Source organism: Trachemys scripta, chromosome 11, assembly GCF_013100865.1.
Source record: "Trachemys scripta elegans isolate TJP31775 chromosome 11, CAS_Tse_1.0, whole genome shotgun sequence".
Classification (NCBI taxonomy): domain Eukaryota; kingdom Metazoa; phylum Chordata; order Testudines; family Emydidae; genus Trachemys; species Trachemys scripta.
The window spans coordinates 288214-309346 of record NC_048308.1 but is presented as its reverse complement, the minus strand read 5'-3'; the positions used below and the strand labels follow the sequence as shown (position 1 = coordinate 309346).

The window sequence follows — 21133 nt, the reverse complement described above, 5'->3', positions numbered from 1 at the left end:
CTGGCCAATGGGGGGGCGGGGGATCTCCCGGCTGCCCTGGCCAATGGGGGTGTGGGGGATCTCCCGGCTGCCCTGGCCAATGGGGGGCGGGATCCCCTGGCCAATGGGGGGGCGGGGGATCTCCCGGCTGCCCTGGCCAATGGGGGTGTGGGGGATCTCCCGGCTGCCCTGGCCAATGGGGGGCGGGATCCCCTGGCCAATGGGGGGGCGGGGGATCTCCCGGCTGCCCTGGCCAATGGGGGGCGGGATCCCCTGGCCAGTGGGGGGGCGGGGGATCCCCCAGGCGCTGCTGGGCAGTCAGGGCACATGGTGGCCTGCGCTGACCCCTCTCACCCCATTCCCACCGTCAGGAGATCGAGAATCGTGCGTCGGACCCTCAGAAACCCGGAGACTGGCCCCAAATCGTGACATTTAACCCGGATTCAATTGTGTGGTTTTGGCCGGTCTTGCCCCCCGCCCCCCTTTCCCAAGCTGCAGGGGAGGGACAATTCGTGTCGCCTGCTCCCCCACATGGGCCGGACATGGCCACCGGACTCCTCCTTGTTTTTGTGGCGACAGACTAACACGGCTACCCCCCGATACCCGGCTGCAGGAGCTCTCACCCCCCATCTGCTGTCTCCTGCCCAGCACTTTATCCTGTCCCCCAGCCCCCCCCCAGTTCTCTCCCCACCCAACCCCCCTTCAACTCCCTTCAGTTCAGTCTCCCTCCCCCATTGCCTCCCACGGCCCTCATTTCACCCTCCCAGCACTCACCCCATCTGCCCAGAACCCCCATCAATACAGCCCCCCACCCATCAGCCCTCCCCCTCCTCACTGCACCCCCCAGTCTCACCTCTGCTCCTTACGATTCTTCACCCTCCCCAGACCCGGGGGGGCACTGCAGTGGGGTCCCCTCTCCCACTTCCCAGGCTAGCAGGGGAGCAGCCACCTGGGCTGACAGCTGGAGCCCCGGTCACGCCCGGGGTGGCTGACAGGATTTCAATATAAAATTAAGCCGATGAAGTGGGTTCTAGCCCACAAAAGCTTATGCCCAAATAAATGTGTTAGTCTCTAAGGTGGCACAAGGACTCCTCATTATTTTTCTAGTTGATTTAGTTGTTGATTTGAGGGTTTCGCTCCCACCCTTTCTATGTCCGATGAAGTTTCTCTTCCCTGCTGGAGTGTAGGCTCCTGTCTCTTGTTAGCTTGACAGCTTTGTTTATCTGAGGTGTCAGTGAATTCTCATTGTCTTTTAAATTACTTTGTAATTAGCTGCCTGGTGGAGGAACCACATTCCTTTGTTCAGGGCGGGGGTAACTCCTGTGTGACTGGAAGAAAACATCCTGCCATGTGAGCATTCTCTTACTCAGAAATCCCGACTCCGGCGAGTCTGCGGTGGGGCGCTGGCCTCACAGTGCGGTTGGTGCCTGGTGTCCGTGGCGCAGTCCGTGGCAGGCTTGCCAGGCGGTCACATGGCTGCAGGGCTAGAACTTGGGACCTTTTGCTCCAAAGCCGCGGCCCTGCCCTGGAGGGGGACCTCTATCACCAAGAGCAGCACTGCCGGCTCCCCCCAGCTAATGGGGCGGCACAACCGCCCATGGTGGAGCAGGCTGGCCATGGCCCATGTGCACATCCACTGTCTGTTCCAAGGCATGATGCTCCTGCCAGGTCACAGGAGCCTGTCTGTACCTCACTCTCATTCCTTCTTCAGACTCCTGCTGGAAACAATGCAGCCCCTCGAGGTCAGGTCTGTGTTCGAGGCTGCCCAGGACCCCACCTTCCTGCACGGACTCTCCCTCGTCAATGGCTTTTCTGAGGACGTGCCATCCACAGACTCGAATGCCATAGTGCAAGGTAGCGTCTAAAAGCCAGTGAGGGGCAGTAGAGCCAGCCAAGGGGCTTCCTGGAGGGAGAGTGTCCAGTGGGGGGATTGATTTCACAGCAGTCCAACCCTAGGGGGTATCCCACTCTCTGGGGCCTGGTGGTGTGATGGGCTCTGGTTGTGAGCTGCTTTGCCCCAGTCAAGAGCCTTCAGCCTGAGGAGCGCAAAACACTTCACACGCTGAAACTAATCCTGTTTGGTGGGTCGGTATCATCCCTGTGTTACAGGTGGGGAAACCGAGGCACAGAGGTGAAGTAACTTGCCCAGGGCCATGCATCAAGTGAGTGGCAGAGTCAGGAACAGTCAAACTAACTCTTCACCCTTTGCTCTAGCCACACTTTGGAGTGATCTGTCTGTCTTAGAGCCCTCTGTCCCACTCCAATGGAAGTGGCATATCTTCCCTGAGTTCCTCTCTCTCTTTCAGAGAAGCCAGTGGCAGGCGATGGGGAGGAGAGAGCCCGTGGGGTCCCAGAGATATCGGACCGGATGTGCTGTTCATCCTGCTCCCGGGAGTTTGACAGCAGGGAGGAGCAGGTAGGCAGCAGCCTGAGAGGTGGAGGCGGATGACTGGTGTTTTCCATTGCCACCAGCAGGCAGCGCTGTGAGTGAGCAGGGAGCTGGGGAAGCAGGCTACTGTGAAATGGGTATGCGAATGGCCAAAATGTGGACCATGGAGCTCTGTAGTTGTGGCCTGGATACGTAGAGATGCAGCCCAGAGACTACTGGTCCTGAAATGCAGTGCTCCGTTTTGGGCTTACCCACCTGGCACAAGGTGGAGTATTGCGTGCTGGGATTTGTAGTCTCTATCAGCCGCACCCACAGGAGGAGGGAGGCTGCAGTCCAGTCAAGTGCATTCCTCAGGCCCCTGGTAAATTGCGGCTGCAGCTCTCAGCTGGGCAGGGTCTGGGTGCTCTGGCACAGCCACATTACCAGCTTCCGCACGCGGCAAAGCCCTGGCCCAGGGTCTCAGACCGTCTCTTATAAAGCTGGGGCCGTGTCTCTGCAGCCCTGGGGGCAGGATGGGAACTTGGCAGTAAGGGCATTAGTTAACCAAGTGACCATGACATGGAAATCCGCAGAAGCTGCCTTGCTTTTTTGGCAAGTCCCCGGCAGGCTGGCATGTGGCTGAGGGGACCTCCGCACTGTCCATCCCGGGGCGTGGGTTGGTGCGCTTCCATCCATCTGACCTGGGGGAGCATCAGTATGGGATGCCCCTCCTCACTCCGTTTCCTCCCCAGACTGAGCATTACCGCCTGGACTGGCATCGCTTCAACCTGAAGCAGCGTTTGCTGGGGCGCCGGGCACTCGCAGCAGAGGAGTTCGAGGAGAAGACCCGTGCAGGTGAGGGGGGACAGATGGGAAGGGCTGCTGTCATGGGCTCGCTTGAGCTGGTGGAGTGCCACACGAAGCAATTATCAGTTGATATCCACCTCTAGGTGTCACCTGTGCTGTAAATTCTGCAGCATAAAACAATCTGTCACGGGCTCAGTCCAAAGGTGCGGTTGGGGTTAGGCCCTGACCAGCCCAGCCCAGCCTTTGGGATCAGCGGGAGCAATCCTTCCTTCCTCCTCGTCCTAGTTTCCCCCAGAACTGGCCACTGGAGGAGGCGGCTAGCTGTTTTTATCTTGCCTGCTGGGCCCTGATTGGGTTTTGCCCACTCCTGGCCTTTCTACCTGCCGGAGGATCTATTCTTGTTGTTCCACTAGCAGCTGAGCCTAGGGGTGGCCTTTCTAGGCAGCTCTTGGAGGTCTAAACTCACTGCTTTTTTCTCCCCAAAGAGGATGCCTTCTTTGGATGGAGAGGTGACAATGTGGCGGGGGCATCCAATGTGTGGTATGCCCCATCACCACAGCCCTTCAGCAGGGACGTAGGCAGCAGGAAGCCTCTCTGGTGGCACCTGACCAGGTGGAGAAGCTCCGAGCACCAATCACACTTACCTTCTCCCCAGCAGCTGCCGGCTTCCCGAGTCCCTTTGTTTGCCTGCCCAATGTGGGAAGCTCCTCTGGGATGAGTTCAGGTCCTGTCATGTCCTATCATATATTACCTCTGTATAAATCCATGGGACGCCCACACCCTAAATACTGCGTGCAGATGTGGTCGCCCCATTTCAAAACAGAGATATTGGACTTGGAAAAGGTTCAGAAAAGGGCAACAAAAATTATTAGGAGGAAGGAACAGCTGCCGTATGAGGAGAGATTAATAAGAATGGGATTTTTCAACTTGGAAATGAGACGACCAAGGGGGATATGATAGAGGTCTATAAAATCGTGACTGGTGTGGAGAGAGTGAATCGGTAAGTGTTATTTACCCCTTCCCATAACATAAGAACTAGGGGTCACCAAATGAAATTAATAGGTTTAAAACAAACAAAAGGAAGTATTTTTTTCACACAACACACACTCAACCTGTGGAACTCCTTGCCAGGGGATGTTGTGAAAGCAAAGATTATAATAGGGTTCAAAAAAGAACTAGATAAGTTGCTGGAGGATCGGTCCATCAATGGCTATTAGCCAGGCTGGGCAGGGATGGTGTCCCTGGCCTCTGTTTGCCAGAAGCTGGGAATGGGCGACGGGATGGATCACTTGAGGATTCCCTGTTCTGTTCACTCCCTCTGGGGCCCCTGGCACTGTCCACTGTCGGCAGACAGGACACTGGGCTGGATGGACCTTTGGTCTGACCCAGTCTGGTTGCTCTGATGCTCTTTGTGGTGAGGTTGGTTCTAGCCCCTCCTGCCCCCTGGAGCTGGCTGGCTCTGACCTGTCAAGTGGGGCCAGGCCATGGGCCGGTACCTCAGTGAGAACCGTAGGTTCTGCAGGTACCTCCTCCCTCAAACACTCGCTCCTCCCCCACCCCAGGATCCTGCTGCACCCCATAACGCGGCGCCCTCCCTCCACAGCATCGGCCTGCTCGCTACCCCTGGAGCGTCAGATGGGCTGTTTCCATACGGTTCATGTTGGCTGGGCTGCGAGAGGCCATCGCACGTGACCTAGAAGGCTGGCGGGGGCGAAAGGGGGCAGGTGACATTCGGGGGATCTCGAGGTCTCCAGTTGGGACGTGGAGGAGGTGGCTCTGTGATCCTAGTGGACTGGGAGTTGTTCCCTCCTCTTCATTTTAGGACTTGTGCCTTCCTTGGGCGCCTTAGCATCTGACACCCCTGTCCCCCTCCTGCCCGGTTTGCAGGTGACATCTCCAGCATCTCTGGGTCCGATTCTGATGACTCCGATTCGGGCAGTGAGTCCGATCTGCTCTCTCCCCGAGGCCACGGCAACCCAGGGAGCGACCAGCAGAGCCATCGCCCAGGCACCCGCTCGGCTAAGGTCCTGTTCCACAACTCCCAGGGCCAACTGCTCTCTGCCTACCGCTGTGTGCTGGGCAGTAAGAAGGCAAGTGATGGCCCGGCAGTGCTGGGCCCATCCCCAGTGACCTACCAGAGGTCTGGGATAGCCGTCGGGCCGGCAAGCGGGGTTTGGCTGGGACCCCAACCCCTCCTTGCCCTGTGATCCCGCGGGCAGCTGGACGCATGTGCAGGGGAGCCGGGCGCCAGCTCTGTCGAGATCTGGTCTGGGTTTAGCTGCTTGCCAGAGGATCCTTGCCCAGGTGCGGGGGGTGGGGCCCAGGCCCAGCTCATCCGGATGGAACCAAGGCTTTACTTGGTGCCTGATGAACCCTGTTCAGACGGGAGCTGCTGCTGCCGCCGCCATGATCACCTGTCTGGCCTCAGCTGGAAGGGGCAACCCCCAGACTGCCCCTTCCCCCACTGCCTGCAGAGCCCCTGCTAATGGCTCCCAGCTGGCAGAGCCTGCTGGGTCATCGGCTCCAACAGGGGAGGCAGCTGGTGGCCAGGGAGGGTGTGTGCCACCAGGCTGCTAACAGGAGGGTTTCCTTGTGCCAGGGCGGTGGTGAGCAGCAGGCAGAGCTGGTGGCATCTCTGCAGAGCCTGGGCGCAGGCACCTGTTGGGTTATCCTGATGACAGGCGGTGGACACTTTGCAGGAGCCGTTTTCAGGGGGTGAGTGTCCCAGGCTGGCCCTGGGGCTGGGGCAGGGTCTGCTGCTCCAGCGGGCAGAGTCCTGTGCGGGCCTTGGCGTGGGAAGGAGTGCTCTGTGGCTTGGGGATGTCTGCCCCTGGGGATGTGGTGAGATGGGCCCTTGCCCAGAAGGCGCCTCTCCTCTCCCCAGGGACACGTGGCACTGCCACGGCCTTCACGGGCCCCTGGCAGCAGCAGCAGCTCCTGGGGTTCCCTTCTTGTGCCTGTCTGTCCCCCGAAGCTGGCACTGCTCTGGCTGGAAGAGGAGTGTTCATTTCCCTTCTGTACGGAGGCTACGGCAGGGGCAGGGGCTCACCCGGGTCCCAGAGTGAGTCGGTGCCAGAGCTGGGAAGAAACCCCAGGAGTCCTGACACCCAGCCCAGTGTGTGCTGCACAGACCCACGGCCAGGCCTGCCCTCACCGAGTGGGGCTTTGGCTCTATTCCCCCATGGCAACGAGGGTCCCCGTCCTGCTGCCCTGGCCCACTCTGAGGTTTCTCTCCCCCAGGCCTGAGGTGCTGGATCACAAGACCTTCCACCGGTACACGGTGCGTGCCCGCCGGGGCACGGCGCAGGGACTGCGTGATGCCCAGGGCCAGGCCTCCATGCCCAAATCGGCCGGCGCCTCGCTGCGGCGGTACAACGAGGCGGCTCTGCTCAAGGTGGGGGCGAGCGCACAGGCCCAGTTCAGGATGGGGCCCTCGCTGCTGGGGCAGCCTCTGGGTGGGGGCTGCCTAGGCCAAGAGCAGCCCCTCCAAGGCCTTGGCTGCAGCTGGCACCGTGTGCCCTATGGCTGAGGCGCCTCGGAGTGGGGATGGAGAGGGCACGTGGGGCCTGGCGGGGGGGCTGGTACAGTGCTCCCCACTGGGATGCCACTCTGGTTTTCAGTCCCCCTGCTTAGGGGCTGGGGCATGAGATAGGCGCCCCTGTGCTTGGGATCCCTCTCCCCCACCCCAGGGTGCTCCCGCCCCAGGCTCTCCGGCAGTGCCTGAGAGGGGCATTTAGGGGTAACACCCCCCCCCCCCCCGATCCCAGGCCAGCCTGCCGGGCGCATGTCACAGATCTAGCTCCGCTCCCTTATTGGCGCTGACCCGGCTGCTGTGAGGGATTCAAACACTGGCATCTGAACAGGCTGGACGCTGCTCTGGCTTGGGGTGTCCGGCGCACAATGGAAAGGCAGACGCCTCTCTAGTGCCCCCTCCCGAGAGCTGAGACCTCCCGGGCCCCTGCCCAGCCCCTGGGGACTGCTGCTGGCCCCTCAGACATGCCCCATCGCTTAAACTCCGCCCCTGGCAGATCTCCATGGGCCGGGCACTCTGGGGGTCACCCCATGCACCCCACACAGGATCCTACCCCACCACTGCTCTTCGCTTCACAGCACGAGAAATGCCCAGCTCTAGACCTAACCAATAATCCCTCCTCACATCTTCCTCCCGGCTGCAGCGCGCTCTGTAGGGCCGCGGTCCTGCTGCAGAGCTTGGCTTCACGTCCAGGCCGGCGCCCTCCCCACCATGGCCAGCTTGCTTTCGCAGTCCTCGGGTGGTCCCGCTGCAAAACCGGCCTGTCCCTGTGCCTCTCCTGCCCCGTCTTCCTGGGTCTCTCTCCAAAGCTTCTCCCCAGGAGTCCTTTTCAACCCCGCTGGGTCACCCCTGCCTCTGGGAAGTGCCCACTCTCCAAAGCAGCTGTGGAGAAAACCTGCGCCTGGCTTCAGCCAAGCCCCTTCGCGTAGCCATTAGGCATCAGAGCAGTCGTTAAGGTTAACGAGTCCCCATTGTCCCTAGGCTGGGGGGTGCCGACAGGCAGCACATGGGGGGGGGGGGGGATCCTGCACATACACCCGGTATTCCACGATGCAGCGAGCACCAGACTGATGCCTTGATAATATCAGAACCCCTGAGCTGTACAGCCGTTTCCCAAGTCCCCGTCCCCACCCCAGCACCCCACAGCTGCGCAGGGCTGGCCGTGCTTGGCCATACCCCAGTGCAGAGCAGGGCTGGCAGGTGGGGCCCAGGAGCTAGCGGTTATCCCTCCCCTTCCACCCCCAGGACATCCAGGACCTACTGGCCGGCTGGGCGCAGCATCTGCAGGGAGCCCAGCGCATCTTCCTGCGTGCCCCCCGGGCCAACCGGGCACTGCTCTTCAGCGGCAGGAACGCCCCTCTGCACAAGGACGACCCCCGCGTCTGCAATATCCCCTTCAGCACCCGCAGAGCCACCTTCAGGGAGGTGCTGCGGGTGCACGCGGCCCTGGCCACCCTGCAGGTGTATGGTGAGAACTGGGGCATGGGGACACTGGTGCTGGGGGGCGAGGTGTGAGCGGCCTGTTCCCCTGGCCACCAGGTCAGTCTGGCATTGCTTCTAGACTCTGCCCAGGCCAGGGTGGCAGTGCCAAGCTGCCTACTTCAGAGGAACTCCCCTCGGTGGGGGGCAGTGGGTTCCTCCCCCAGGGATGCCCCCTCCCACTCTGTCTGCAGCACCTGCCCTGCCCCATGTGCTATGGGGGGGGGGTGGCTCCCTGCTCTTGACTCTGTCTGGGGATGGTCTCTGCGGGGCCCATGGACCCAAGGCTCCTGTCCCGCAGGGAAGGACACAGCGGTGGTGGATCTCGCTGGCTCCCCCCGGAAGGGCTGGAGGAAAGTGCCGTGTGCGCGGGTGGAAGAGCCCCAGCAGAGTGACGCCAGCAGTGAGTGAGGGGGAAGGGTGCCGGCGGGTGGGGAGGGCACCGGCTGACTCGCCCCCCACCCCCATGGGGGTTTCCTGGATGGGGGAAGGTGCCCAGCACTGGACCGTGTGTGGTAGTAGCTGCCTCTTGTTTGTGCCCCAGCCTTGTGGGTCCCCTTGGGACAGCAGGTTCCAGGCATCTGGGCACCCCGTAAGAGTGCGCTGCCGCAGGGCACAGGCTGGGGGTGGGGGGCAATCGTCCCCAACTCCCCTGCAGAGAAGGGGTGGGCCTCTTTGGCAGAGCGCACTGGGCAGGCCCACAGCCCCAATCCCACCTGTCTCCCCCAAAGCCCCGTCGGAGGAGGAGGAGGAGAGCCAGGCTGGGGAGCTGGAGATGGTGGAGGTGACGCTGAGCACGCTGCAGCTCCGGGAGTTTGAGGTGACACCTAAGCGAAGCCGCAAGAGGAGGAGGAAGAAAGACAAAGTGGGGAGAGGTGAGAACGGGGCTAACGTGGGGGTGTTTGTGTGTGTGTGTGTGGGGGGGGGGGTGTATGAGCAGGCGGAAGCTGCTGGCTTCCCTGCCTTTGCCCTGGGGGCGGGGGGCAGCTGCATGCCCCCGGGATGGCGGGGAGGTGTTGGCCCCGGGCTGTGTTTCTATCCCTCTCCCGGCCCTTCCAGGAGCAGGGGCCCGCGCCGAGGGGCCAGGAGGCCAGGAAGAGCCCGAGGGCTCAGCACCCCAGCCGGGAGCAGAGACGGTGGCAGACCCTCAGGAAGGGCCTGGGGCAGAGCCTGCTCCCTGGGGGAAAGGAGGTAAGTCAGGCCGGGCCGTGCTGCTGTCTCTGCCCTGCCCGTGTGTGCCACGTTGGGGTTACGTGGGCTCAGGCCGCTCCTCCCCCTGCACCCTCCCACGTGCTGCTGGGTGCGAGCAGAGGCTGGGGAGCCAAAGAGGCAGAGTGGTGACCGAACAGAGCGATCCGGATCACCCAGCCTGCGCTGAAATACCGGCAGCTGGAAAGGCCCACTCCTAGAGCGAGGGCTGCAGGCCACGCCGTGCAGTGGGGGCTGTATCTTGGCAGCTGGGCCTCAGGAAAGGACTGGGGGGGTCAGTGGTAAATGGCTGAGCAAAGGGCTAACGTGACCCTTGGGGTGTGAACTGGGCAGAGAGGAGGGGATTTTACCTCTGTACGCGGCCTTGGGGAGACTGACCCTGGGGTCCTGTGTCCAGTTCTGGGGGTCCACATTTTAAGTAGGATGTGGAAAAACCGGAGCGGTGCAGAGAGGAGCCCCAGAAATGATTGACGGCCCCTTGCACTGAGACCTGTAGGGAGCGCTGTCTGCATCCCTTACGGAGAGGTGGTGATCAGGGACTGTCACCTCTTGGGGGAGAGCCCGGCCGAGACAGGCAGAGCCAGTGGCCCGACAAACGAGAAGCTGGTGCACCTCGCTAACCTGGCAGGTCGTTAACCACAGCGTCTCCTCTCTCGCTGGCTTCACATCCGGCCTGGTGCCATCCTGGAGCACCCTTTAGCCTCACCCGGGTGACGGGAGGGGGGCGCACTCTGGTGAGTGCCGCACAGGGGTCAGACGCTGCGGGTCCCCGAGCAGGTTGTTCCCTGGGGGAATTCCTGGCTTTGGGGTGGGGGAGGAGCTGGCTCAGGCAGTGCGCCTGTGCTGCTCGGGCCGGGGGGGGGGGCCCGGGGGTGGGTCTGATCTCCCCTGTCCCTTCCTGCCAGAAACACTCCTGGGCCAGCTCCGCGACGCCCTGTTCACGGCCTGCAAGACGGGGGACGTGGGGACGCTGCGGCACCTCCTGGGTGTGGCAGAGAGCGGGGCACCCCCAGCAGGCAGCGAGGATGGTGCCATGGGGCAGCCCCAAGGCCACCCTGGCAGGGTGCAGAGTGAGGGGTCGGAGCCCAACCGCGCAGCCCCCGGGCTCCTCTCGCTGCTCAGCGAGCCCATCGACGGCACCGGCTTCACCCTGCTGCACGTGGCGGCTGCGGCAGGGAAGGGGGCGGCTGTGCGACTGCTGCTGGAGGCTGGTGCCGACCCTGCGCTCAGGTACAGCCAGCCCCGAGCCCAGCGCTCTGGGCGGTCACCCACCCCTAAGGCTGGTGGGCCCGGGGGCCTGTGGGAAGCTGCCCTCTGCCTGCAGCCTGTTTAAAAAAAATAGCTACATCTCTCTCTATATCATGGAATTGAAAGGGACCAGTTGAAAAGGTTGTTGAGTCCAGTCCTTGCCCCAGATCCCTAAGTGACCCCTTCAAGGATTGAACTCACAACCCTGGGGTTAGCAGGCCAATGCTCAAACCACTGAGCTATCCCTCCCCTGCTCCAGGGCATCTAGCAAGCTGGGTGGGTGGGCTGGTCTGGGAGCTGGGTGGGGGTCCCCTTCCCAGCTCTCCCCAGGACTCAGCGGCCCCAAGGGGGCCTGGCTGGCTTGTGGGGCTGCCCGTTCTGCGGGGGGGCAGCCTGCCAAAGGGAAGCAGCAAGCCCTGGCCTATCCTGGCCCTGAGCCGCTCTCTGCTTGGCTCCCAGGGACTGGCAGGAGCGGCCCCCGTACTGTGTCTCTGCCGACAAGTCGACACGCAACGTCTTCCGCAAGTTCATGGTGGATCACCCAGCCAAGTACGACTACGGGCAGGCCAAGGTGGGTGCCTCCCGCTGCCCTTCCAGCCCGGAGATCCCTCCCTGGCACCTTAGGACAGCTGGGGGGAGCTCAAATCCCCCCCCACCCCGGGGTGCCTGAGCCCTCTCTGGGGAGCACTAATCCGGCTCCCGCCTGCTGGTCCCCCTCACGCACTCTGAGGCCCTGCCCCTCGGCTGCACCTGCCCCGCTCTGAGTTGGGGGGAGGGAGCCGTGCGAGGAGCCAGGAGGGGCCATAGCGTTAAGGCCGGTGCGTAAAAGCGAGGAACTCAGCCCCCATCTGGTGCAAGCAGCTGTGGGGGCTGTTAGCAGAGACAGGGAGGGGCTGCCAGGACCCCCCCCCCCCCCCCACTGCCCAGGGTGACGGAGCCCGTCCTGCCCCAGGTGCCCGGGCCCCTGACGGCGGAGATGGAGGCCAGGCGGCTGGAGAAGCAGCGGGCGCAGAGAGTGCAGCGGAAGCAGCGGGCACAGGAGCTGAGGGAGCAGCAGCAGCGGCTGGCGCAGGAGCAGGAGGAGAAGCGGCGCTTTGCGGCCCTGCCAGACCGAGAGAAGGTGAGGCCTGGGGCGCCCGCACACCCCGTCCCCCCGTGGGGGGCACCCTGCCGGCTCAGACCCAGCCGGGGCCCCAGGGCTCACCCCACTCACTGAGGCTCCGGCTCTCTGCTCCTCAGAGGGCCCTCGCTGCCGAGCGGAGACTGGCTGCCCAGCTGCCGGACACGGGCGCGGCTCTCGCCAACCCCAGGTAACGGGGTCCTGGGCACTGAACCTGCTGTGGGCTGGGGGGGGGAACCGGGGGAGGCACTGGGGGGAGGGGATGCGAGGCGGGCACCGGGGAGGCACCGTTCCCCTGGGGGGCTGCCAGATCCCCTCTCCAGTTGCTGGCAGGGACCGGGACTGGGCCCCAGCCCCCTGCCCATGCTGTCCCTTCTGGTTTGTGCAGGCGCTGCTGGCAGTGCGGGGAGTCCCTGCTGGGCCGGATCCCCTTCCACTACCTCGACTTCTCCTTCTGCTCCACGGGCTGCCTGCAGACCCACCGCCGGGGCCGCACCGGCCCCACCTAGCGCCCGCGCCAGGCCGGCCAAGGCAGGGGGCTGCCACGTGTGGAAACGGACAGTCGCCTGCTGGGGGGGAGGGGAGGCGCTGGGCACTCCCGGGGGGCTGAGCCCAAGTCCCAGCCTCCTTCCCAGCCCAGGGGGCAGGCCCCTGCCCATGTCCCCGCCTCGAGGGGAAGGGTGGGTTGGGTGGGGGGACGAGCATCCACCCTTGGGCGGGAGCATCAGTACCACAAGGGGCAGGGCCCTGGGTTGGGGCAGGGGGAGCAGGCTGCAGCTGGGGGCAGCGTGGCTGGTGGATCGATGGAGGAGGGACCAGGCCGCCTTGCCCTGTGCTGTGCGAACCGCCTGAGGGCTCCAGCTCCCGGGGCCAGGCAGCTGGGTGGCCCACACGCCGGGGAGGAGGTGGTTAATGACGGGCAGCTTGGCTCAGAACAGCGCCCCCCATGGGCAGCAGCTCATTGCCTTGGGTGGGAGCTCGCTGCAGCACCCTGGGCCCTGCCTGGCACCCGTGAGTCCTGCCCGCTCCAGGCCCCTGCAGCTCAGCCTAGCCTCCAGCTGCCCTTGCTCCTGGACCTGGCGAAGACGGGGGAGTGATATAGCCCCCCTGTGCCCAAGGCCCTGGTCACCCCCTGCATGCTGGCGGCCATGCTGCAGACGGGTGCCCGGTACCTTGACCCCAGGACTCTGAGCAAGCCCCCCACTGGCCCTTGAGTGCCCCCAGCCTCTGGCTCAGGGCAGCTCAGCCGGCGCCCCCCAGGGTCAGTCCGAGCTGTTCACGGCCCATGAGGTTTGCTGTGAACCACCCTGGGGCGTGCGCAACGCCAGGGTGACAGAACACGCCGGGCAGGGCAGGGAAGGCACAAGATTTTGCTTTAACGGGTAATAAAATGTAACCCCCAGTGCCCAGCCGGGGGGGCGTGAGCCAGCAGGCAGGAAACCGGCTCCCCTGGCATTGCTGCCTCTGCCCCCCACCCCGGCAAGCGGCCACGACGCCCCCCAAACCTGGCAATAAAGGGCAAGCTGCAGGCAGTGAACTCTGTGTCTCCATTCGGCGGGGCTCCGGGGGCTGGGACGGATACCTGCCCGTCCCAAGGGGCTACAGGCGGGCTCTGCCGCTGGCAGAGGGACAGGCTCTGCCCGCTGGGGGCTGGCCCAGCCAGTACCTGCTACTTCACCAGGAGCAAGGCTGTCCCCCTCCTCTGTGGCTGCAAGGGGCCCTGGCCTTGCCCTGTGAGTGAGGGTGGGGGCAGCCGGCAGGACTCCCCCGCCCCTGCTGGCCACGCCCGGTGGGGCCAGGAGATTTGGGCATCGCCAAGGCACAGGAGGATGTCCAAAGGCACCTGCACTGTAGCCAGTTGTGCCAGGGCCCTGGGCTGGGGGAGCCCATGGGGCCCAGGAGGCACCGGGGCGTGCGTTAGGGAGGTGGCAGTTTGGTCCCAGCCTCGGGGCTGACGGTCTGGTTGAGCAGGGGCCGGTCCAGGAACAGCACGAAGGGCCGGGTGGGGGCCCCCTCCAGCTCCAGCAGGGTGATGTTGTTGGGGGCCGAGGCGCTCAGCAGCGAGCCAGGCACGAAGAGCGTCTGCTGGGGGCCCCGGGCCGGCCAGTACCGGCCCACGTTGAAGCCGTTTATCCAGAGCTGGCCCTGGAGGGGCAGAGAAAGGGCATGAGTGTGGGGGGGGCATTCTCAGCCTGGCACACTGCCCCCCTGCCTCCCATCCCCCTGCCTGCTACCTCCACCCCAAACACCTGCCCGGTGCCCTCTCCCCCGATCTCTCCCCTCCCCCCCCCTCCCCCGCAGTGGGGAGCGAGCAGCTGTGACGTTGCAGTGGGAGAACTGCCCACCAAGCCAGGCCCCAGCCAGCCCCCCCTGCCCTCAGCGGTACCTTGCTCCAGCCAGGGAACTTCACGAAGGTGTCCCAGGCGATGCCAGGGGTCTGGAAGGCCCCAGTGTAGAGAACCGGCCCCAGCCTGGCCCTGCTCCCCTCAGCCTGGGGGGTGAGCGGGGGCCAGCCCCGCATCACAGCCGAGTCTACGTCCAGGGGGTAAATCAGCCAGTCGCTGAGCAGGGCCGAGTCCAGGGAGAGATTCTGGCGCAGGCCCTGCGAACACGGGGACAGGAGACCAGTGGGGAGGGAGCGGACGGCCCTGCCCGTGGGCTTGCCCCCCTTTCCCCCTTGGCTGCCCCATCCCCACTGCTCCCCGCACAGGGCGAACCCCGCTCCCCGGCGTCCAAAGGCAGCGCAGGGCCATGCCAGGAGGGGCTGCCACCTGGGGAGGCTGCCCAGCCCTGCTCCATGCCTGGCTCCACCAGCTGCTGCCCCATCCCTGCCCAGCCCCTCCCTAGTTCTGCAGGGGCGGCAGGCACTGAGGATGCCCAGCTCAGGGGGCACCTGGCAGCAGCGCGCCCACCTCCCGTCCCACCCCTCACCTTGAAGTCGCTGGCGTTCACACCAAAGTTGATCCTGCCCATGTTCTCCACCAGCAGGTCCAGTGTGGCGCCAGCCTGGCCTGTGATGTTCAGTGTCGTCTGCCCGTCGCGCTCCAGTCTCCCCTGGTACTCCTGGCGCCAGGCAGGCATGGGGAATCGGGTCAGCACCAGCCTCCTCTCCCCCAAAGCCCCTCGGTGCCAGCCTTCCAGGGCCGGTCTGGGCCCCCCCCACTCCCTGCACACACTGGGACAGGCGACCACCAGACAGACTCTCCCCAGCAGCAGGCAGGCAGAACCAGCTCCCAGGTCTCCCTCCCATGTGGATACCCTGTGGGGTGAACGCGAAAGCAACCACACCCCCCCACCCGCCAGATCCACCCCACAGCAGAGATGGGACCAGGGCAAAGGCCAACAGGCTCCGGGGGCCAAGTGCAGGAGATGTGCCTAGAAGCAGGGACCCCTGCAAGGGTGGCACAGCCCCCCACCCCAGGCTGCTTCCAGCACTGCCAGCCCGTCCGCCCCACGGGCACTAACCCCCCTGCTGCACAGAGAGGGGCTGGGCATTGCCCCCCAGGGCCCAGGAGCAGAACGGTACGCACCCTGTTGAGCAGCACGTAGGCGCGGTCGCAGACGCCGTTGGGAGGGGAGCTCAGAGGGGCTGGATCCCAGACGTCCCGGGGCAGGCGCGTCCGGTACAGGACGAAGCCATGAGCCTGCAGCAGAGCGGAGGGTGAGAGCCCCGTGGGTGCAGGGGGCCGAGGGGCTGCCCATGGGAAACCCTCTCCAGGGCCTCCCGTCTGCAGCAGGCCCAGCTCCTTCCTTCCCAGGGAAAGCCTTGGCACAGGCGAGGAGCCTGGCGCCAGGACCCTGTGCCCACCCCGCCCCTCACCTGTTTCACGGCCTCGAAGGTGAGGGGGAACCGGCTCCGGATGGGCCCGCCGGGGCACAGCACGTCCAGCAGCTCCAGCACCTCGCCCTGCTGCAAGAGAGGAGAGGGGCAGGGTGGGTGGGGGCCTCCCGGGGCAGGGGGGCAGCTCCCAGGGCAGCCACTCACCTTCTGCAGGGGCACGGGGCCGTAGGCGTACTTGGGGGTGGCGGGCGGCATCGGACCCTCAGGCAGGGGCTGGAACTGAACAGCAAACCCCCGTTAGGAGCCGGCCAGGCTGGGTCAGGGGCATGCCCCCCATGCGAATGCCATGGAAGGGGGGCAGGGGGCCGGAGCTGTGCCTGGCACCCCAGCTCTTTGGGCTCAGAGTCATTAACCCAGGGCACCCGCCAGGGGGCACCCCACTCCCTCTGCCCTGCCAGGGCAGCCCTCAGCCTGCAGTGAGCAGGGCATTACGGTGCTGGCACGGCTGGGGCTGGCAGGACAGAGCCCTGCCCCTGACACAGGCAGCAGCGCCGGCTCTGCGCTCTGCCCGGGGCTCCGCGAGGTGCCGGGCGATGGCGAGGGTGGTTCCCCCCCGGCCCGCTGGGCTCAGTACCTTGCTGATGACCGTCCGGATGGCAAACAGCTTCGCGGTGGGGTCGCCTGCCTCCGAGAGCGGCGCGTCGTAGTCGTAGCTGGTGGTGACTGGCTTGTAGCAGCCCTTGTAGTCGGCACCTGGCCAAGGCAGGCGGAGTGAGCTGCGGCTGGGCCCTGCCGTGCCCCTTCCTGGGCCCTGCCGTGCCCCCCACTGGCTCGGGGCCTGCAGCCTGGCAAGCCGAGGGAGATGGGGGCAAGGGCCAGGGGCTGCTGGGAGCTCCGTGGGAACGGGGCCTGGCCCGCGGCACGGAAACCACACGGACCGTGGCCTGGTGCGTTCGTGGAGGATGGGGGCCGGTGCTGGCATGGGCCACAGGGGCCCCCGTGCAGCACTGCTGACAGCAGAGAGCACCCCGGGGATGGGCAGAGAAGGGGCTAGCTGGACTAGGCCCCAGTAGGATGGGCAAATGCCCAGGTACCACAGCCCTGCAGGGACCCGCCAGGCAGCACCTGCCAGCCCTGTGCCCTCCATGGGTCCCCTGCTCCCCACGGGCAGGGGGGGACGACTCACCGCTCCAGTAGCCAAAGTTGGTGCCCCCCTGGAACATGTACCTACATGATAACCCAGAGGCGGCCATCAGAGCCCAGCGCGGCCCCACCAGCCCCCAGTGGCTAGCGCAGACACCCCCCTCCTTTCTGAGCCCACCCGGCTTGACTCCACGGGGACTCCCCAGTTCCCACCGTGGGCTGGAAATCACCAAATGCAGCCAGCCGTGTAAACCGGCTACTGCCCAAGGGAAAGGGCCAGAGCCTCAGGGGAGCATGGGACAGAGAGCGCCCCCGGGAGCGGGCCTGGGGTGTGGGAGAGGGGAGGCAGGAAGGAGAGGACGGGTTGCACTGGGGCCTCCTGCGTGGGGCAGGGAAGGGGGAGCTCCTCTCCCCAGCCTGGGGGAGCCCCGGGGCCCTTTGCTGCCAATCCCCCGTGCAGGGAGCGGGGGCCAGAATCGTGCCAGGGCTGCAGCACCAACCTGCACGGCAGGGTTGGCACCTGGCTCAGCCAGGGGACACCTGGGCGCTGGGCGTGGCGCAGAGATGGGGAACCAGGGGCAGCAGCCCCAGAGCTCCGGCCGCATGGGGTCCCCTGGGGCAGGGACAGCCGAACCCCAGTGCCGAGGGCAGCACATGTGGGGCTGGCCAAACCCCAGCAGTGGATGGCCCTGGCCCCCCAGCCCTGGCAGCTCAATTCCCCCCTCACTCCAGCACGACAGCCCTGGGGCCGGACCCAACAGAACCTCCCCACGCAGCCCTGGGCAGAGGAACCGGGGCCTGGTGCCCGCTGGGATCCAGCAGCAGCCGACCCGCCCAGGGCCGCCCCCCAGCCCAGCCCCCCACGCGGCCGGACAGTCACATGTTGACGTTGGCTCCCAGCTGCAGCATGTCCTGGAGACCCTGAGCCACCTGCGCAGGGCTGCTGCCGGCGTGCGGCTCTCCCCAGTAGTCCAGCCAGCCCGTGTAGTACTCCGAGTTCACCTGGGTCAGACGGGCCGTTACCCACAGCCCCGGCAGCCAGCCAGGGCCCCCCACACCCAGCAGCCACCAGAGGGAGTCGCTCCAGGCACCGGGCAGCGCCGCCCCCCAGCACTGAGCCTGCAGCAGTTGCTTCTGAGACAAGGGAGTCCAGAGCCCCCTGCCCAGACCCCCTGTGCCCCACGGAGCCCCCTACGCCCCCCCACAGAGCCTGTCCATGCCCCAGAGCGACATCCCCCAGAGCCCTTCTGAGCACAGAGCTCCTGCCACAACCAACCCCCCAAGCACCTGCCCCCCACGGCCCACGGGGGCCCACTCTCACCAGAGGTCCCTTGGGTTCATAGAGTCGCTGAGGGGCAAATGCGGCTGTGACGTTGGGGCCTGGGGGACAGAAGGGGGCAGGTCAGTGCAGGGTCCCGTGCCCCCATCGGGCTGGCTGCCAGTCCCCCTTCCCTCCACCCCCACACCGTCCTGCCCCCCGTCTGAGCCAGCCCCTCCTCTGTCCCGCCCACACATCCGAGCCAGGCCTCCCCCCTGCCGTCCTGCCCCTCGTCTGAGCCAGCCCCCCTCGCCATCCTGCTCCCCCCAGTTAAGCCAGTGCCCCCCCATCCTGCCCGAGCCAGCCCCCGCCCAGGGGCACCTGGCCCGAAGTCCACGGTGGCGTAGAGCCCCTGCAGGGTGCCGCACCGCAGCTCGGCGGCGCTGTTGCCGTCGGTGGTGAAGAGCAGCACGTCGGGCCCCAGCCGGGCGCGGAAGGCGGCCAGCAGGTGACGCAGGTAGTCGTAGTCGCAGGCGGAGTAGCTCCCATACTCGTTCTCCACCTGCGGGGCAGGCGGCCGTGAGGGGGCGGCACCGTGAGACCCTGGGCCGCCGCTGCGGGGAGGGTCGACCTGCACGGCCCTGGCCAAGAGACGGGACGAGTCCCCCCCACGCAGCCCCACCGCCGTTGCTCTGCCAGCCCCAGGGCACCTCACTCACTTCACCTGCTGGCCCCAGATCCTGGCCTTCCATGGCCTCCCCCCCGGCTAGCCTCCTGCCAGCTCTGACAGCGCCCCTCGATCCCGGCCCGCAGCCCCCTGCTAGTCCAGCCCCCCACAGCTCTGCCAGTGCCCCTCAATCCCGACCCGCTGCCCCCTGCTAGACCAGCCCTGGGCTCCCCCCACCAGCTCTGCCGGTGCCCCTCATTCCCAACCCGCTGCCCCCTGCTACCTGAGCCCTGGGCTCCCCCCACCAGCTCTGCCAGTGCCCCTCAATCCCGACCCGCAGGCCCCCGTATCCCTCCTGTTATTTCAGACCCTCCCTCACTTGTTCTGAGGAGCTCAGTGCCCGGGACCCCTACACCCGATGGCTGGGGGATGGTTCCTGCCTCCACCCCCTAGAGGTGAATCCAGGTCCCAGAGATGGACAGATGGGGGGAGGGGCAGGCTTTAGCTAATAGCTCCAGTTCACGCCCCCACCCAGTGCCCCCCACGCATGGCTCCCCCTGCACAGCCCCAGCCTCGGGGGGGGGGGGGTTACAGGGGCAGGGGGCTCCAGAGCGATGGGGGTTACAGTGTAAGGCCTAAGGCCTTTCTCTGCAGCCCTATTAGGAGAGCAGCAGCCGTTAGTGGAGAAGCAGGAAGTCACCTCCTCACATCCCATCTAATGACATTAAACGATGTACGATCCGGCTGGGAAGGAGGAGACCCCGTCCGAATGGCCCACGATCCCCAGATACAGAAACTGAGCGTAAGCTGGTTACAGAAAACTTAGTTTGACAGCAGCCTGTCTGGCAAGAAACCTCTTATCAACAGTTGTGGTTGTGAAACCCTCATTTCTTTCTTGTTTTATCTTTATGGTCCCCACTTCCCTACTGTTTATCTGTCCGGTCTCTGTCTGGTTCTTGGATTGTTTCTGTCGGTTACATAATTAATTTAGCTAGGTGTCAGTTAATGAAGGTGGTGGGGGAGGGTTGGTTAGAGAATTTTGTTACAGTGTTAGGACTGGTTAGTAACATTTTAGTATAAGGATGGGTTACGGTGCAGCTAAGCAGGACTCAAGTTTCACTTTATAAACTGGGGTCCAAAAGGAAGTTCTTGGGAACCGACTCCAGGACACAGCCCGAGATCAGAGCTGCCAGACCCCAACACTCAGCCAATGACACTGGGCAGAAACCGGAGTCCCCCAGATGGCCTGATCCTGACTGGCCAGCGGGGAAAAGTTCATCTGTCTGACTGGGAGCGGTGAGCAGTGTCTGTGTAGCGTGTGCGTCTGGGTTGGGGATTGTTAATAAATAGAGGTGATGTGGGATATTACTGCGTGAGGCTCTTGCACTGGTAAAAGCCCCTAAACCCACAAAAGATTAAGGCCTGAGTCCACAGGGAATGGGTGTGTGCTCTGAGCCCAGAGGAGTAGAGCCCGGAGCCCATGGAGGGGTAAAGTTCGGTGCCTTGCGCCTGGAGCCCTAGGAACTGGGAAAGGGTGGGACATCCTAGAGAGTGCGAGTAACAGAGAATTTTGTGCAGGTAACCACAGGGACAGGGGGCTCTGTGGGGGACAGGGGTTATGGGGACGGGGGACTCCAGAGCAATAGGGGTTGCAGGGGGCTCTGTGGGGGACAGCACAGAGGGCTCTGGGGTGCTGGGATAGGCTGGGAAAGAAGCAGTGAGCCAGGGAAGGGACCTTGAGCCCCCCACCCCACCCCACCCACCTGGATACTGATGATGTTCCCTCCGTTCTGGTACAACCGGGGCTTGATCCTGGGCAGCAGGACGTCCAGCCAGGAATCCACGGCCTGCAGGTAATCTGGGAGCAGAGACAGCAGCTGGGTTCGTGTGAGATCCAGGAGCCTGCCGTGGTTTGTGTGCAGGGCACAGGGCGCTGGCAGAGCCCGCCAGCCTTTCCTAGCTCACCCAGGGTGGGAGGCTGATGCCCGTCTCCAGGGGGCGGCGGGGAGGGAGGGGGAAGAGAAGGAGCCCAGCTGCTCTGCATTCGGGGCGCCAAGGATGGAGAGAGGACTAGCAGGTAAATGCCGGAGCCCCACAGCGGCCTGGCACCAACTAAGTGGCCCTGTGTGGCTGAGCGCAGGAGCCCGGTGGGCTGGTCCCTGTGGGACGCCCCTTACCTGGGTCAGAGGAGCGCAGGACAATGTCTGGTTTCCACAGCAGCCAGGCAGGGAGGCCGCCCTAGAGAAACAGCCCAGTGGAGAAAGAGACTCGTCAGTCCCCGGAGACATGGCAGGTCTGGGTCAAGTGGAGGGAGCAGGAAGGTCTCATTGGCCTGCGTCACAGACCCACCACCATGAAGGGGTCAGAATTCAGGGGCAGCAGCAGAGCTGGGGGGACCCCAGGGCTGGGCTAGCAGGGGCTGCGGGTCGGGAGTGAGGGGAACTGGCAGAGCTGGGGGGACCCCAGGGCCGGGCTAGCAGGGGCTGTGGGTCGGGAGTGAGGGGCACCGGCAGAGCTGGGGGGCAGGGCTGGGCTAGCAGGG

At 64.9% G+C, this 21133-nt stretch overlaps 2 protein-coding genes across 4 annotated transcripts; one reads left to right on the top strand and one right to left on the bottom strand.

The window, feature by feature from the left end:
* Positions 1-687: 687 nt before the first annotated feature.
* ANKZF1 (ankyrin repeat and zinc finger peptidyl tRNA hydrolase 1) lies at positions 688-13279 on the top strand. 3 transcript variants are annotated; one of them, XM_034785577.1, is made up of 15 exons: positions 688-1833; positions 2286-2395; positions 3100-3202; positions 5042-5244; positions 5754-5869; positions 6395-6548; positions 7932-8154; positions 8467-8568; positions 8897-9040; positions 9216-9356; positions 10280-10604; positions 11082-11193; positions 11575-11742; positions 11862-11932; positions 12131-13279. In XM_034785577.1, the coding sequence occupies exons 1-15, from the start codon at positions 1452-1454 to the stop codon at positions 12249-12251; spliced, it is 2475 nt and encodes an 824-aa protein (XP_034641468.1). In that variant the 5' UTR covers positions 688-1451; the 3' UTR covers positions 12252-13279. The 3 variants fall into 3 exon arrangements, with proteins under 3 accessions (XP_034641468.1, XP_034641466.1, XP_034641467.1); XM_034785575.1 differs by having other exon boundaries at positions 2941-3202; XM_034785576.1 differs by having other exon boundaries at positions 693-1833; positions 2941-3202; positions 9225-9356.
* GLB1L (galactosidase beta 1 like) lies at positions 13099-20946 on the bottom strand. Its single transcript, XM_034785998.1, has 14 exons — positions 20941-20946; positions 20769-20829; positions 20355-20449; positions 18306-18486; positions 17988-18046; positions 17547-17668; positions 16710-16750; positions 16158-16276; positions 15728-15802; positions 15563-15652; positions 15273-15386; positions 14674-14805; positions 14129-14344; positions 13099-13887 (listed from the first exon to the last, which is right to left on the bottom strand). The coding sequence occupies exons 1-14, from the start codon at positions 20944-20946 to the stop codon at positions 13660-13662; spliced, it is 1539 nt and encodes a 512-aa protein (XP_034641889.1). The 3' UTR covers positions 13099-13659.
* Between the last annotated feature and the right edge of the window lie 187 nt (positions 20947-21133).